The 17,993-nt window shown below is 43.6% G+C and overlaps 4 protein-coding genes across 7 annotated transcripts in view; 3 read left to right on the top strand and 1 right to left on the bottom strand.

Moving 5' to 3' along the window:
• LOC6625616 (putative sodium-coupled neutral amino acid transporter 11) overlaps window positions 1-7,319 on the top strand; it is a 43,633-nt gene extending 36,314 nt beyond the window's left edge. For all 4 annotated transcript variants that reach the window (XM_002051022.4, XM_032436815.2, XM_070210320.1 and 1 more), the window contains 5 exons: window positions 5,185-5,255; window positions 5,472-5,633; window positions 5,799-5,911; window positions 6,364-6,555; window positions 6,675-7,319. In XM_002051022.4, coding sequence (XP_002051058.2) covers window positions 5,185-5,255; window positions 5,472-5,633; window positions 5,799-5,911; window positions 6,364-6,555; window positions 6,675-6,932 — 796 coding nt within the window. In that variant the 3' untranslated portion in view covers window positions 6,933-7,319. The remainder of the gene's footprint in view (window positions 1-5,184; window positions 5,256-5,471; window positions 5,634-5,798; window positions 5,912-6,363; window positions 6,556-6,674) is intronic.
• The window catches only part of LOC6627279 (uncharacterized), a 34,815-nt gene continuing 22,682 nt past the window's right edge, over window positions 5,861-17,993 (bottom strand). Inside the window, exon 4 of the mRNA XM_070210321.1 lies at window positions 5,861-5,996. Within this exon, the coding sequence (XP_070066422.1) occupies window positions 5,962-5,996 (35 nt within the window). The 3' untranslated portion in view covers window positions 5,861-5,961. The remainder of the gene's footprint in view (window positions 5,997-17,993) is intronic.
• Window positions 10,274-12,761, top strand: PPO2 (Prophenoloxidase 2). Its single transcript, XM_002048659.3, has 4 exons — window positions 10,274-11,352; window positions 11,414-11,509; window positions 11,571-12,332; window positions 12,395-12,761. The coding sequence occupies exons 1-4, from the start codon at window positions 10,369-10,371 to the stop codon at window positions 12,605-12,607; spliced, it is 2,055 nt and encodes a 684-aa protein (XP_002048695.1). The 5' UTR covers window positions 10,274-10,368; the 3' UTR covers window positions 12,608-12,761.
• Ance-4 lies at window positions 12,931-15,723 on the top strand. Its single transcript, XM_002048660.4, has 6 exons — window positions 12,931-13,057; window positions 13,632-14,897; window positions 14,963-15,180; window positions 15,235-15,357; window positions 15,421-15,599; window positions 15,659-15,723. Exons 1-6 carry the CDS (start codon window positions 13,007-13,009, stop codon window positions 15,667-15,669), a joined length of 1,848 nt encoding a protein of 615 aa, XP_002048696.1. The 5' UTR covers window positions 12,931-13,006; the 3' UTR covers window positions 15,670-15,723.

The following is a 17,993-nucleotide window of genomic DNA, read 5'->3' as shown; positions in this document are numbered from 1 at the left end:
GGGTCGTAGAATCCGCCAAGATCGACGGCGAAGTTATGTCGCTTTGAAACGTCATATCTCCAAGATTTTTTTAGAGCGGCGGAGATATGACGTTTCAAAGCGACATAACTTCGCCGTTGATCATGGAGAGATTATGTCGTGAATATCGTGTCGACAACCACTCGATTTTTTTGGGAAAACTTTAAATGGCTATATCTCGGCCAAATAAAGCCCGATAGCGGCCAAAAAGGGAGGGGCTACTCTGGGAGGTCCGTAGAATTCGCCAAGATCGACGGCGAAGTTATGTCGCTTTGAAACGTCATATCTCCAAGATTTTTTTAGAGCGGCGGAGATATGACGTTTCAAAGCGACATAACTTCGCCGTTGATCATGGAGAGATTATGTCGTGAATATCGTGTCGACAACCACTCGATTATTTTGGGAAAACTTTAAATGGCTATATCTCGGCCAAATAAAGCCCGATAGCGGCCAAAAAGGGAGGGGGTACTCGGGGAGGTCCGTAGAATCCGCCAAGATCTAAAAAAGTCTTGGAGATATGACGTTTCAAAGCGACATAACTTCGCCGTTGATCATGGCGAGATTATGTCGTGAATATCGTGTCCACAACCACTCGATTTTTTTGGGAAAACTTTAAATGGCTATATCTCGGCCAAATAAAGCCCGATAGCGGCCAAAAAAGGAGGGGCTACTCGGGGAGGTCCGTAGAATTTGCCAAGATCGACGGCGAAGTTATGTCGCTTTGAAACGTCATATCTCCAAGATTTTTTTAGAGCGGCGGAGATATGACGTTTCAAAGCGACATAACTTCGCCGTTGATCATGGAGAGATTATGTCGTGAATATCGTGTCGACAACCACTCGATTATTTTGGGAAAACTTTAAATGGCTATATCTCGGCCAAATAAAGCCCGATAGCGGCCAAAAAGGGAGGAGGTACTCGGGGAGGTCCGTAGAATCCGCCAAGATCGACGGCGAAGTTATGTCGCTTTGAAACGTCATATCTCCAAGATTTTTTTAGAGCGGCGGAGATATGACGTTTCAAAGCGACATAACTTCGCCGTTGATCATGGCGAGATTATGTCGTGAATATCGTGTCCACAACACTCAATTTTTTTGGGAAAACTTTAAATGGCTATATCTCGGCCAAATAAAGCCCGATAGCGGCCAAAAAGGGAGGGGCTACTCGGGGAGGTCCGTAGAATTCGCGAAGATCGACGGCGAAGCTATGTCGCTTTGAAACGTCATATCTCCAAGATTTTTTTACAGCGGCGGAGCTATGTCGCTTCAAAACGACATAACTCCATAATCACTCGATTTTTTTGGGAAAACTTTAAATGGCTATATCTCGGCCAAATAAAGCCCGATAGCGGCCAAAAACGGAGGGGCTACTCTGGGAGGTCCGTAGAATTCGCCAAGATCGACGGCGAAGTTATGTCGCTTTGAAACGTCATATCTCCAAGATTTTTTTAGAGCGGCGGAGATATGACGTTTCAAAGCGACATAACTTCGCCGTTGATCATGGCGAGATTATGTCGTGAATATCGTGTCCACAACCACTCGATTTTTTTGGGAAAACTTTAAATGGCTATATCTCGGCCAAATAAAGCCCGATAGCGGCCAAAAAGGGAGGGGCGACTCGGGGAGGTCCGTAGAATTCGCCAAGATCGACGGCGAAGTTATGTCGCTTTGAAACGTCATATCTCCAAGATTTTTTTAGAGCGGCGGAGATATGACGTTTCAAAGCGACATAACTTCGCCGTTGATCATGGCGAGATTATGTCGTGAATATCGTGTCCACAACCACTCGATTTTTTTGGGAAAACTTTAAATGGCTATATCTCGACCAAATAAAGCCCGATAGCGGCCAAAAAGGGAGGGGCTACTCGGGGAGGTCCGTAGAATTCGCCAAGATCGACGGCGAAGTTATGTCGCTTTGAAACGTCATATCTCCAAGATTTTTTTAGAGCGGCGGAGATATGACGTTTCAAAGCGACATAACTTCGCCGTTGATCATGGCGAGATTATGTCGTGAATATCGTGTCCACAACCACTCGATTTTTTTGGGAAAACTTTAAATGGCTATATCTCGGCCAAATAAAGCCCGATAGCGGCCAAAAAAGGAGGGGCTACTCGGGGAGGTCCGTAGAATTTGCCAAGATCGACGGCGAAGTTATGTCGCTTTGAAACGTCATATCTCCAAGATTTTTTTAGAGCGGCGGAGATATGACGTTTCAAAGCGACATAACTTCGCCGTTGATCATGGAGAGATTATGTCGTGAATATCGTGTCGACAACCACTCGATTATTTTGGGAAAACTTTAAATGGCTATATCTCGGCCAAATAAAGCCCGATAGCGGCCAAAAAGGGAGGGGGTACTCGGGGAGGTCCATAGAATCCACCAAGATCGACGGCGAGGTTATGTCGCTTTGAAACGTCATATCTCCAAGATTTTTTTAGAGCGGCGGAGATATGACGTTTCAAAGCGACATAACTTCGCCGTTGATCATGGCGAGATTACGTCGTGAATATCGTGTCCACAACCACTCGATTTTTTGGGAAAACTTTAAATGGCTATATCTCGGCCAAATAAAGCCCGATAGCGGCCAAAAAGGGAGGGGCTACTCGGGGAGGTCCGTAGAATTCGCCAAGATCGACGGCGAAGTTATGTCGCTATGAAACGTCATATCTCCAAGCTTTTTTAGAGCGGCGGAGCTATGTCGCTTCAAAACGACATAACTCCATAACCACTCGATTTTTTTGGGAAAACTTTAAATGGCTATATCTCGGCCAAATAAAGCCCGATAGCGGCCAAAAAGGGAGGGGCTACTCCGGGAGGTCCATAGAATCCACCAAGATCGACGGCGAGGTTATGTCGCTTTGAAACGTCATATCTCCAAGATTTTTTTAGAGCGGCGGAGATATGACGTTTCAAAGCGACATAACTTTGCCGTTGATCATGGCGAGATTACGTCGTGAATATCGTGTCCACAACCACTCGATTTTTTGGGAAAACTTTAAATGGCTATATCTCGGCCAAATAAAGCCCGATAGCGGCCAAAAAGGGAGGGGCTACTCGGGGAGGTCCGTAGAATTCGCCAAGATCGACGGCGAAGTTATGTCGCTTTGAAACGTCATATCTCCAAGCTTTTTTAGAGCGGCGGAGCTATGTCGCTTCAAAACGACATAACTCCATAACCACTCGATTTTTTTGGGAAAACTTTAAATGGCTATATCTCGGCCAAATAAAGCCCGATAGCGGCCAAAAAGGGAGGGGCTACTCGGGGAGGTCCGTAGAATCCGCCAAGATCGACGGCGAAGTTATGTCGCTTTGAAACGTCATATCTCCAAGATTTTTTTAGAGCGGCGGAGATATGACGTTTCAAAGCGACATAACTTCGCCGTTGATCATGGCGAGATTATGTCGTGAATATCGTGTCCACAACACTCAATTATTTTGGGAAAACTTTAAATGGCTATATCTCGACCAAATAAAGCCCGAAAGCAGCTAAAAAGGGAAGGGTTACTCGGGGAGGTCCATAGAATCCGCCAAGATCGACGGCGAAGTTATGTCGCTTTGAAACCGCCTGAATTTAGCCGAGTTATTTCCATTTTAATATTTTAGCAATGTTGCTGCAATGTGTATATTGTGAATGGTTTATTTTTTTGCGCGGCCTTAACGTATGTAGTAGAAAAACTACGCTAATAAGTTCAAGTGAGTTATGTGGACATCACAAAAGTATGCAATGCTTTGTTTTACTTCTATTTACATGTTTAACGAAAACTTAACTCGGCGAAATAAATCCCGATTGCTGGCTTATTGCGCGCGTTAAACTCATGGAGGAATAGAATAGAATTTTTTTTTGTTTTGTAAAATTTTGATTTTAAATTTTCTGTTATGGGGAAACAACTTAAATTGAATTTATATGAATATTTACAAACTATTTATTCTACTGTAAAGTCTAATAGATAGTATAGAATAGAATATAATAAAGTATTTGAGTAGTATATATAAAGTATGGAAAAGAATGCCAAATATTTTATTTGTTTTTTTATTTTTGAAAATAAACATTTACGAATTTGCGTTAGAATCAGGAGGCCCACTGTGTTTCAGTTTGCGAGTCATCGGCGGCCAAACCCCTTGTCATTACGTGTTGTTTTCTAATCTGTAAATGAATTAAAAAAATATGAAAGGAATATAGGTAAAATATAATTCGTTTGGGTTCTGAATGCCTTTCATTGTTGAGCAGGCGCAGAGAACGTTGTTTGCCTTTTTTCTTTTCAGGCAATTTGTTAAAATTATTAAAAGTGTATTTTTCTTAATTGTCAACGCTGTCTAATAACTCGCACAGATTTATTTGCATTTTAATTACGATTTGTTGGGGCTGCAAATTTATGAGCACAGCCCTTAGCAGGCGGCTAAGTGCTGTGGTTGTTGTCCCTGCCACATCTACAGCTTCATCACTTACTTTTTTATCTTCTGCTTTTTTTGAGGTTGAGTCCTGCTCGCTTTAGTGCTAAGTGGCGCTTTAGTGCCTTTGAATCTGCGGCGACTTGCACCGAACCCGGCGGCATTGAACTGCGCGCAATGCCATAAAATGTAGTGTGCCACTTGTTTGGCTTTTATGGCTTTTCATTAGTTTGCCGCAGTGGCTGTTGCATACAGCAGACGCCGTCTCGCTCGCGCACTTTGTTCCGCTTCCTATCTGTGTTTGTGGCAACTGCGAGGGCGAGTCGTTAGCAGTTGCCACAGTGTTGCCAACGGCGACGATGTCGACTCGAGCTGCCAGCCAAACACCCGCTCCCACGGCTGCTGCTGCTGCTGTTGCTCCTGCTGCGTATTTCATGGTCAACGTGTGCTCGAGCTTTGTGCGGCGATTCCTACTTGTTGTAGCGGGGCATAAAATTTAAATAAATTTCCAATTTGTGTACTTTTGTGCCGCGTCTCACATTGTTGTTGGCTGTCCGCAGCCCCTTTTATCTTGGCCACAAAATGCTTGCCGCTGGTGAAACATATAAGCCTCAACTTGGTTCATTTGTTTTTTGTGGCCATATTTTACATTTCTGAAAAGGCAAAAGAAAAGGGAAATGTTAATTTGGTGTTAACTTTGTGTAATTTATTTATATATATTTTTTTTTTGTTGCTACCCACGTAAATCTATCCCTTTTGCCTGTTGCTGAACGTAGCACGGATACGGCCGACTCTTGGCGCTTCGCGAACTCGGATCTAATACCCGCCACGGGCATTATGGTGTTTGGTAAGTAAGCGCCGCATTATGTGTATAATATATATGTTTACTTATGCAACAGCAGGCACTTCGGCAAGGATAACAGCTAGATGATTGCCAGACACCTAGACAAAAGAAAGAAAGAAAGAAAAACAATTTAATTGCATTTGCCGCTCAATGTCAATTCTAATGCTCACTCACCCTCTCTGTTTCTTTTTTTGCCGTCTCTTTCTGCACTTGGCACAGCTTTCATGTGTCATCACAACACGTTTCTCGTTTATCAATCGATGCGCGAAGCGACCATGGAACGCTGGGAGAAGGTCACCCACATCTCGATTGGATTTGCCTGGACTGTGGCGGCGCTCTTCGGCATTGCGGGCTACTCGACATTCCGCGCCCTCTCGCAGGGTAAACTAATTGACAATTTCGCTCGCATTTAATGGCATTTTCCAGTTACTTCTATTTTATATTATATTTTACAACGCTGTAAATCAGCTTTAATCTGTAGCATTCTTTGCTTTTGGCTTTGCTTTCTGTTTCTTAGTGCTCATGTCTGTGCCCATTTCATTGCAGGCGATTTGCTGGAGAACTATTGCTGGGATGATGACTTAATGAATTTCTCGCGTGTGCTCTTCTCTATATCCATATTACTGACATTTCCCATCGAATGCTTCGTTTCACGTGAGGTATGTCGGGCATTTCACCTCCTTAATACCCTTTATTTCGTTGTTTCGTGTCAATTAAAGCTATTAAAGTCCAAGCTGTTTCCTGCTATAATAGATAAATAATATATTAGGCCAATTGCTCAGGCTAATAATACTTTTTTGAAAAAAGAAATGTCTTAAATGAAAATGAATTGAAAATTTTGTAATACAAACTTAAACATATCTTAATACATTTCACATAAGACATCTGCAGATTGACAGAACCCCATTCGTATCCTTGAGATACTTAGTTTGTTTAATGCTTGGCACTTTATTTTGACCAGCTGCTGCTGTCCATTTGCAGCCGTTTTGGTGAAGTTGCTGCCACACATAGCTTACATTTCGGTTCGTGCTACACAGTTGCATTTTGATAAACTAGCTGTGTTTTCTTTATTTTCATTTTCAATTTCATTTTTTCTGCAACATTGTTGTAGATTGTGCGCGCTCTGGTGCATCGGTTTGTGCTGAAGGAGCCCATCAGCGAGTTTACTCAGGACAAGGATCCCAGCTTGGAGAAGGGCGCCGAAATCGATGAGTATTCGAAGGCGATTACCTTGGCCATTGTGTTCAGCGCCTTCATAATATCGCCCATGACCGACTGCCTGGGCTCCGTTTTGGAATTGAATGTGGGTTGATTTTGATACCGATTTGTACACAACACACACACATACACACACACTCGGCCATAACAAATAACAACTGGCTGGAGCATTGTAATTTCATGTAAATTTTCTCAACAACTTAGGGCCTGCTGGCAGCCATACCCCTGGCCTATATACTGCCCGGCCTGGCCTACATACAAATGGAACCGCATGCCCTCTTCAGCCGGGAGAAGCTGCCCGCCTTGGGCCTGGTCGTATTTGGCGCTGTGGTTACCATACTGGGCGCTGCGGTCCTCCTGCCAGGTCTAATGGGCGACGATTGCCGTTCGGATATTGTGATGGGCTATTGCCGGCAGGAGTTCCAAAATGCCACCACCACCACACAGGTGGTGCTCAACTGAAGAGCCAGCAGCAAAAAGAGGCGGCGGCAGCAGCCAAGCCAAAAGTCATTAGTTAAGTCATAAGCATTGGCAATACATTTGCATTGATGTGGGTTTTACGGGTTGTGGATTCTAGATTGCAGATTACGGATTGTGGATTGCGGATTGCGGGTGGGGTTTACATTTTATTTATTCATTCATTTCTTTTACTGGTCTTGGCTTTTGTACTCCTGCAGATTTGTATTAATGTGATTTTATGGCAGAGTACGTTAAGTATTTATATTCAGATATATTCGTTCATATTTACATAGTCTACTTATAAGTCCACCCGTAGACCAAAGGTTGATTATTCTTGAGAAACCTTTTTTTTATATGTATACAAAACTCAACCAAGTTTTAGATTATATTCTAATTAAAGCTTATTTTTGTTATTTTATTTTATATTAATTATTTGATTATATGATATTCTATTTATATTGCGTATCATATGGATAGGATATAGAAGATATATTATATAAATACGAACTCGTAAGCTTCTATGGAAATGTATGCTAATTCACACAAAAACAAATATTGTTTGTAAACTTGTTCTTTAAAGTTTACTTAATTATATTTGGTTTTGAGTTCAGATTACTGTTAGTAAAATTTCAAAAAATATATATCTGCAAGGGTATTCAGAGCTTTGGCCAGCCGAACTTAGTTTACCTTACTTGTATTTACTTTTGCTTTTATTATGATTATTTATTTATTTCTTTGTTGTAGCTGCACCATTTTTGGTTAAGGGGCAAAACGAATACTTGTACCTGAGTCTCTGATGTTCAAAGTATCTCGAAACTGTGTTGTAGTATCTGCGTGTGTATACGTGTGTGTGTGTTTGTGTGTGTGTCTTGTTAGCTAACTGTGAGGCAAGTGATACGAAGGATTTGAGAAGAAAAATAACAGAAACCTGAATCTCAGTACAAAACAGCAAGTTGTTATAGCATATATTTCCCCAAATGTATGTGCACCCAAAAAAAGTAATCAAACTCTATTTACATATAATATGATTTCGTTTACCAGAGATTTTTGCCAGTTTTTTCATATGTGTGCAGTTGTTTCTTATGTATTTTTTTGATGGGCAGTAAATATATAAACAAACAAAAAATAACAAATTGTAGTGCAAGTTCCTTAGACATGGTCGGTGTAATGCATGCAATTTTTTCGTCGAATAGTTGTTATTGTAATTACAAGTAGCATTAGCGTAGTCTGAATAATATTTGGGCACCAATATACACACAAGACATGCATACAAAGAAGCCAGATCAAGTTGCAAATAATCAAAAAGTAAGAGAAATTAATATATAAAAACAAATAAAACGTATTTGTAACTATCTATTATATACTATATGGCATATAGAGAAACTTATCGAATCGAATCAAATCAAATCATATTTAAACGTTTTATATATATGTATACAACTCTAGAGAATTGCTTCAGCTCCAAAATGTGACTAAGCTTTAACAACATTTGAAATACACAAACAACAAACACAAGAGACATGAAACATGAAACATGATACATGAAACATTTAATATTTTATATTTTGTATTTGACATAGACCTAGATCAACTATTTCGTCTAATATTTTAAATGTGAAACAACAGTTTTAAGTTGTTTTCGAATAGAATGCACTGATATTTTTCGTATTGTGGTATTATTATTATGTATGTACACACTGGTATATTTTTGTACGTATTCCTTTTGAGTTGACAAAATGCACGATATATAGAGTATATATATATATTATGTAAATACATATTTGTATGTTGTAATTTTTGATGTGATTAAATAGATCTTTTTTACCACATATTAAACATGGGAATATTTACACACTACAATGCTCACTCTTCTTCTTACTGGTCTATGGGAACCAAGTGTCTAGTCCGTTTGCGTTTGATCTAAGAACCAAAGACACATCCCCAAACAACTCTATCCTAAGAGCTTAAATACAATACAACATATCATGCAAGGCGAATACAAAACAATGGCCAAAACAATGGAACACACTGGACATATTCAAGGGCTTTTCTAAGATACTTTTTACAAGAACTTACACGCTTTTACACAACAACAACAACTACAACAACAACAGGAACAACACGAGAAAACTGAACAACACTTGTATATACACTTTATAGAGCTGTCTATTCAGTTATTAAAAAAGATATATTATATATATAAATATATTAAAGATTCACTTTTTTAAATATCTCACTGTTACAAATTATCGAACTCAAAACGAATAAGAAACGGAGAGAGGAGGGAAGCGTTTGAGAGTGAGAAAAAGTGTGGAAAAAGAGACAGTAGGAAAAAGAGAGAAATTGAAGAGAGAATTCATTGAGAGAAAGATTACGAAAGAGAAAGGCAGTAGAAAAGAACGAGGAAGTCCATGGAAGGAGAGGAGACACAGAGAAAAGGAGGGAGGCAGAGGAAAAGTATGTGTGAGAGAGAGTAGAAAAAGGGGAGAAGTGAAAAGGTGATTGGAGACGGATAGAGAGAGGGACAGAGAAAGGAGGGGCGAGAGGAAATTTGAATGGAGAGGAAACCATAAAACGAAAAAAAGTAATAAAGGAGTTGAGGCATAGAATTTGAGATAGCAAAAAAGACAAAGAGAGCGAGAAAGAGAGAACAGAGCAGAACCCACATAAAAAATTTAGAGAAAGCAATTTTCGCTCTAGCGAAGCTCGAGAGGAAGTGTAATTCACAGCTGATCAATTGATATTATTGGCAATTCTAGGGAAACGTTACCTTTATCTGACATATATAATTTAAAACAAGTTGTTGATCTTAAAAAAATATATCTATATATATATTTATATATGTTTATATATATGTATATCATAAAATTGTGCATGTAATTAAATTATTTGATGGGCGTAGCATTTGTTGCATATTCTATATAAACAAACACACACACATAAATATATAAATATAAATATATATATATATATATATATCTATATATATACAGACAAAATATAATTTATATACATACAAAGAATAATCAAATTTCACTCAAATTAGTATATACTATATATGTGTAAACATAATTATAGCAAAGAAAACAAATAATGTATTTTAGAAATATGCAATTATAAAAAATAAAAAATAAATGAAAAAATAACAATTGCGGTTTTTTACTCTTGCCACCAGCTGTTGCCTGCCTTATCAGCCGCTATCACAGCGCAATTTTTTTTTGGGCACCACAAAATATGCCCGTTCTCAGCAAAAGTTAAGCTTAGCTTGTGGTTTTTTATTTTGGATAGCATTGATAGGGAGGCCTATAAAAGGCGTAGTCCGAGCCTAGAGAAGTCACAGTTCTCCAGCAACTGCAACAAGTGCTACAAGTGCTACAAGTGCCCAGTTCCATTTATTCAATTGCCCCGTTGACTAATAACTTGTTAAGTTCTCGCTAAGATGGCCGACAAGAAGAATCTGCTGCTGCTGTTCGAGCACCCAACGGAGCCCGTCTTCATGGACAAGGGCAAGAAGGTGACCGTGTTCGATGTGCCCGACAACTATCTGACCGATCGCTATCGCCCCATCAGCAACGAGGTGCAGAGCCGTGTCGGCGAGAAGGTTGAGCAGCGCGTCCCGGTGCGTGAGATCTCCATTCCGGATCTGCGCATACCCATGTCTCTGGGCCGCGACGAGCAGTTCTCGCTGTTCATACCCAAGCATCGACGCATCGCTGGCCGCCTTATTGACATCTTTGTAAACATGCGCAGCGTCGACGATCTGCAGAGCGTGGCGGTCTATGCCCGCGATCGTGTCAATCCGGTCATGTTCAACTATGCGCTGTCCGTGGCGCTGTTGCATCGTCCCGACACCCAGGGCCTGGACCTGCCCTCGTTCGCCCAGACTTTCCCCGATCGCTTTGTCGACTCGCAGGTGTTCCGCGAGCTGCGCGAAGAGTCGTTCGTGGTGCAGCCGGGCTCGCGCATGCCGATTGTCATACCGCGTGACTATACCGCATCCGATCTGGAGCCGGAGCATCGTCTGTGGTATTTCCGTGAGGATCTGGGCATCAATCTGCATCATTGGCATTGGCATTTGGTGTATCCCTTCGAGGCCTCCGACCGCAGCATTGTGGACAAGGATCGCCGCGGCGAGCTCTTCTACTACATGCACGAGCAAGTCTTGGCTCGTTATAACATGGAACGATTCAGCAACAATCTGGCCCGCGTGCAGCCGTTCAACAATCTGCGCGAGCCAATTGTCGAGGGCTATTTCCCCAAGATGGACTCCCTGGTGGCCAGTCGGGCGTGGCCGCCGCGCTTTGATAACACACGTCTGGGCGATCTGAATCGCGAACAGGATCAGATTAATGTGGAGCTGGGCGACTTGGAGCGCTGGCGCGATCGTATCTTCGAGGCTATCCACCAGGGCTTTGTCCTGGACGTGAGTAGCATTGTGTGAGGCAATTAATTTGGATGGGTTTTCAATTATTACATTATTACAGGAGCGTGGCCAACGCATGGATTTGGATGAGGCACGCGGCATTGATATACTGGGCAATATTGTGGAGTCCTCCATTCTGTCGCCTAATCGCACCCTGGTGAGCTGACGCGGGAGCACGTGCTCACGACCAGACTTTAACGTATACCCTGTAATTTCAGTATGGGGATCTGCACAACTTTGGGCACGTTTTCATCTCCTATTCGCACGACACAAACAACAAGCACTTGGAATCGTTCGGCGTGATGGGCGATTCCTCGACGGCGATGCGTGATCCGGTCTTCTACAGATGGCACGCCTACATCGATCGCATCTTCCAGGAGCACAAGACCCGTCTGCCCGCCTACACGGACACCCAGCTCAACTATTCGGGCATCTCCATAACGGGCGTCCAGGTGGCCGCCAACGGCAGCCAGCCAAATGTTCTGACCACCTTCTGGCAGCAGTCGGACATGGATTTGTCGCGCGGCTTCGATTTCACGCCACGCGGCAATGTCTTCGCCCGCTTCACCCATCTGACCCACTTGCCCTTCACCTACACGATCAATGTTAACAACGATGGAGGCGCCCAGCGCTTTGGCTATGTGCGCATCTTCTTGGCGCCCAAGAATGACGAGCGCGGCCAGCCCATGCTGATGCGCGAGCAGCGCCTCATGATGGTCGAGCTGGACAAGTTTGTCGTCTCCCTAAATCCCGGCCCGAATACCATACGCCGTCGTTCCACGGAGTCCAGCGTGACCATACCGTTCGAGCGCACCTTCCGCAATCTGGAGACGAATCGTCCGGCCGCTGGCAGCGCCGAGGAGCTGGAGTTCAATTTCTGCGGTTGCGGCTGGCCAAATCACATGCTTATACCCAAGGGCCTGCCCGAGGGCCTGCGCTGCGATCTCTTTGTCATGGTGTCCAACTATGAGAACGACAGGGTGAGCAATTCTTAGCTGACATTAGCTTGGCTTTAATTAATTTGGCCCCTCTCTTGACACAGATTGATCAGCAGCTGGTGGGCCGCTGCAGCGATGCGGCCAGCTATTGTGGGGTGCGCGATCGTCTCTATCCCGATCGCCAGTCGATGGGCTATCCCTTCGATCGGCTGCCGCGCACTGGTGCCGATCGCCTGGTCAACTTCCTGACGCCCAACATGAGCATTGTCGATGTTAGCATTCGCCACGAGAATCGCACCACCCAACGCCAGGCCTAGTTACAGTTCTCAACTCTAGCTGATGACAATGATGATGACAACGACCTTCGCATAGATATAATCATAATCATATACTACTTGGCAATAGCCTATATTGCATCTTGATTGAGCTGTTAATAAAACGCATCATGGCATTTAAAGAAAACAATACAAATTCCTATAGAGTCCCATTCATTTCTATACTATAGATCGAGGCCTTAGATTGCGCTTATCAGGCGGCGCTCAAGCTATTGATAGCAGCTCTCTCTCTCTCTCTCTGTCTGTCTGTCTCTTTCGCTCTTCTCTCATGTGGTCTGCTTATAATCGCGCCGCTGTCGCCACAGTGGCTCAGTTCTGGACGCACCGCCGTGTGGTGCAAAAGTGAAAGCGATTTCAACTAAAGTTCTTCAAGGCGAAAAGATGCGCTACGCGTGTCAAGCTCAGCTGCTGCTGCTGATAGCAGCCATTGGCGTAAGCATAATTCAAAAACACTTAAATAATAACTAAAACATGTTAAGATTAGGGACTGCGCAATACTCTACGTTGCTTAAAGTAAATTCTATAGCCGAACCTGATTAGCCGGAAGATAAGTTCGTAGTTTCCCATAGTGTACCCAACATATAGATAAACACACACACTCTGGCAACAGCTGTGCTTCATATATAAATCAAATTAAAGAATTGTTCTATACATTTTCTGGCATGTTTACTTGAGCACATACCAAAAATGTACAGCCAAATAGATCACTCTCTCCCTATATCTAAGTCTAAGTCTCTAAACTTTTACTTTTATTGCAAGTGTCATATAACTAATGCATGTAGCTCACACAATCAACTTGTTGCTCAAAATCAATATTTATCGATTGTCAAAGACAAAAACGATATACGATATACGAAAGCCTTGCCATTAACCTATTTAGGTCTGATATTAACCTACTTAAAGTCCATGCACAAAGCCTACATACCCTACATTAATCTCTGCACAGGGTATACCTGCGCATAGACAACAATTTAAAAAAGTTTTTGTGCCATTTGTCTGACCTTAGGTGACAAGAGCTGGCGTCAGCTCAAACTACGATCGGCAGGCCAAGACGTTCATCGATCAGTCGAGCGAACGCTACTTCAAGCTGTACAATCAGATCGCCTCGGAGACGTACTCGGCGAACAATGAGGAGGATTTCGAGGCGCTCTTCTCGAAGCTGACCAATGTGAAGCGCATTGCCGACGAGCTGGTGGGCATTTCGCGGGAGGCGAGCGGCTTCGATCTGAGCAAAGTTCAGGATGGGGAGCTGAAGCTGGCACTGCAGGAGCTGCGCAAGGTGGGCGATCTGTTTGTGCTGGGCGAGGATTATTTCTCGTCGGTGCAAATGAATCTGGCAGCATTGCAAAAAATGTCCACGGACAAGGACATCGAGCCATATCTGGGCGGCGCCAAGATGCCCAACGAGGACGACAGCCCGTTGGCCTACTATCCGGACATACAGAAGATTGTACAGCGCAGCAGCGACGTGGACGAGCTGAAGTACTATTGGGAGACATGGCGCGACAAGAACCAGATCTGGGCCTCTGTCAACTTCTACACCATTGTGCAATCGTACCAGAAGGCCGCCAAGATACTGGAGATACCCGTGCATCAGCTCTGGTATCGTTACGACAGCCAAGAGATGCTGCAGCAAATGGAACAGGCCATGGCCGAACTGAGGCCCGCCTATCAGCAGCTGCACGCGTTTGTGCGCCACGAGCTGCACAAGAAATACGGCAATGAGGTAGTCAGCGCGAACGGACCCATACCGGATCACCTGTTCCAGCAGGTGCTCGAGCAGGCTTGGGAGGAGGGCAGCATCATTGAAGCCTACTTTCCGCGCAAGGATCTGCCCCAGTACGATGACTTCGTCCAGCAGCTGAGCGCCAAGGCGCTCATCAACGAGTCCGAGAGCTTCTATACCTCGCTGGGTTTTCCGCCGCTCAGCGCCGAGTTCCACAAGAATCAGCTGAAGGAACCCAACGAGGACAGACCCGACGATGACTGCCGGCCCGCGCTCTTCGATCTAACGCCCCATGTCTATATGATGTACTGCGAGAAGGTCAGCTTCAGGAAGCTGATGCAGTACCACGCCCACATGGCGCGCGTCTACTATGCCGAACAGAAGAAGCAGCTGCCATCGTATTACTTCAAGGCCTACAACCTGGAGTATCCCGTGGGCGAGGCTGTCGTGCTATCCGCCTCCTCGCCCACACATCTGACGGGGCGTGGCCTGGCCAAAAACGTGCAATTCACTGAGCAGACACTGATGAATCGACTCTTTAGAATGGTGGGTGGCAGGACTGTCGATATAGCAGCCTCTCAAGACCTTTCTCTCTTCGATCTCTCCTCCAGGGCATTCACACAGTTCTGAACATACCGCTGTACTATGTGCACACCAAGGTGATGCACGATCTGTTGAACGGTACAGTGGACATGGACACAGTCAACAGGCACTATTGGCGCCTCTTGGAGCAGCATGCGGGTATTGAGCCACCCACGGATCGCACGGAGGGAGCCATAGACTTTCCCTACAAGTTTTATGTGAACATTGAGCAGAATTATCAAACCAAGTAAGCAAAATCAGAAAACTATCTATTGATTAACTAATTGTGAATTGTTTGCAGAAAATTCATTTCGGAAATTCTGGGCTATCAATTTTATCGTGCGCTGTGCCATCAGGCAAATCATCGCGGTCTGCTGCACAATTGTGATTTCTATGGCAATTTCGCTGTGGGCAACAGCCTCAAGTGGGTCTTAAAAGAAAAGGTAATATTTACTTAGGTAAACGATAAAACTATTCCTTTATTCAGGGCTATGATGTCGCTGGGCTCAACGAAACCTTGGCGTGAGGTAGTTGGCAAAGTTTTGCCCAAAAATACAGGACTCAGCAGTTTGGCGCTCCTGGAATATTATCAGCCCATCGTGGACTGGCTGAAGACGCACAATAAGCAGACCAAAGTTAAGATTGGCTGGAATTCTACACAAAAAAGTAGGTAAATGCTTGTTTAAGCTAAGAATTTGACACTAACATATTGATTTGCCTTGCAGAGGTCGTTTAAGTGCGCTGTTTATGTTATTTGCTTGTTAAACTCAATAAAAATGTTTACTAAATATTCAAATACTATTTTCAAATAACTGACGGTTGGCATACGATTGGCAGCACTGCAAGCAAGTCAAATGAACTGCGTCAATGAACTACGTGAGCTAGTTCCGAATCCAGCTGTTGTCTCGCTTTCGCCTCGGCAAATGTTCGGTGCAGTGCAGCTGCGTGTGCGCTGAGCGTTAGAGTGAGACACATGTATAGACACGAATGTGGCGGGCGAACAAAATATTCAAAATACGAAAAACTCGACTTTGTGCTTAACATATCGAAAATTATAAATGAAAAGAATACTAATACTACTACTATGGGAAAAGTGAAAATATTCAAGCAAACTTATTTAACGGTGGCAACAAAAATATAAAACTAAACAAGATAACTGAATTGTAATTGATATTTAGGAGTTATTTTGTTCAGTCGGATATTTTGTGTACTATTTTTGCTATTGTTAAACAAATTGGCTTCAATCTCGCATATTCTCTTTATGCAGCCCTGGTCAATAGCAATGCTGCGCTTGCCTAAGAACCATCAGCCGCAAGAGATTTGTCCACTTTGGCAGCATTTTAGCCACAGCAATATATACGTTGGCTATGATTAGCTGCTGCATTTCCCAATCGGCTGCCAGTCAGCCGAATAATCTGTTCCGGCCATTTGGCAGCGCAGCTTTCGATGCACTTTACCTTTTGCTTGCCACAAATGACCGCCGACTCAGTTGCCGCGGTGGGCGAGTGGCAGGGACGGGGCAACCTCCAAGCTGAATATGCGTCCGCTAAAGTGTCGCAATGCTTAGTCGCAGCTGTCGCAGTTGAAGCTCATCGAAGCGCAGCTTTGTGCGTGGCACGTTCGCCGCTTGATTGCGTTCATGCAACAACAGACCCAAAAGCCACATCCACATCCGAAACGTCGACAACGCCTGGACTGCATGACAGGCAACATTTTTGTAGCTGCCCCCCTCGCACATAGCAAACGGGGATTAGTATCTGCCCACTTGGTTGGCATTCTGTCAAGCCGGACTTCAGCTTGACGCTTCACTTGCCACACACACACACACACACACACACAATGCCTGGCAAAAGGTCAGCGATTCTTGTGCTTGATGGTCATTAGCCAAGTCGCAGCTGCAGCCAACTGTGGCGCAATTGCAGCCGCCATGCCGCAAGGTCGTCCACGTCCATTTATATATGCGCTCAGGGCTTTGAGCTAATCAGCGGGGCGTGCCTCAGCCTCTTTCACTACCAATTCGATTTCCAATTGTTTAGTGGGCGGCTTTTCTTAAATATTTCTCTCTTTTGTGTGCGTGTGTGTGTGTAAATGATTGCATTGCGTGCCGCCCGCTGCTAATTGCGCCAAATTGCAGTCAGGGGGCAACGCGCACTGAATGGCCATGAAATGAAATTGTTTCCACTACGGCAGCAGCAGCCGCTCCACAGATTGCCAGACTCGGCTCCAACTTTGACATGGCACGGCTGCCGCAACAGCAAGCGAGCCGGACGTGAACTTCCAAGTTGGAGCTCAAGTTGAGTGAAAGGCACCCACGCCGTCGACGTCGCCGTCGCCATCGTCAGCGTCAGCGTCAGCGCAATCTTTATTCGGCTTGCTGAATGCCTCTTTATGCAAAATACTCGAAATGGCCCACAAACAACAAAAAGGGAAAACAAGTTAAATGAAATTTACATGCGGCTGTCAGCCAATTTGGTTGAACTTTTTTAAATTGCCGCCTGGCCATCAACAAATGCATTAACATTAACCCAAAAATTCGTCTCAACTATCTCATGTATGGCTCGCTCTTGCTCTGTCTCGCTGTCTCCCTCTTCGTGCTCTAGACCCACCTCTCTCTGTCGCTTTGGCGAATTTTTGTTTACACATTCAACTGGCGCGTTTTAAGCAAATATTTTCTCACTGGTTTCGCACAAAGGAAGCCAAATGAAACGAAACGCGCCGAACAAGCTAAATAATCCACGAATCTTACAAATGGGCGCAGGCATAGATAATTGTGAAAGGAATTACCATAAAGTTTAGATCATACTTTTATAAAATGTGGGATAAAGGTTGCAGACACAAACAGAGAGGAACTGCATAAAGCAAACGTTAAACTATCTAACTATCTATCTATCTATGAGTATCTTTAGAGATAGATATAGATATAGATATAGATATAGATATAGATATAGATATATATATAGATATAGATATAGATATAGATATAGATATAGATATAGATAGATATAGATATAGATATAGATATAGATATAGATATAGATATAGATATAGATATAGATATAG

The sequence above is a fragment of the Drosophila virilis genome, chromosome 5 (genome assembly GCF_030788295.1).
Source record: "Drosophila virilis strain 15010-1051.87 chromosome 5, Dvir_AGI_RSII-ME, whole genome shotgun sequence".
Taxonomy (NCBI): Eukaryota; Metazoa; Arthropoda; class Insecta; order Diptera; family Drosophilidae; genus Drosophila; species Drosophila virilis.
This window is presented reverse-complemented; position numbering and strand designations above follow the sequence as displayed.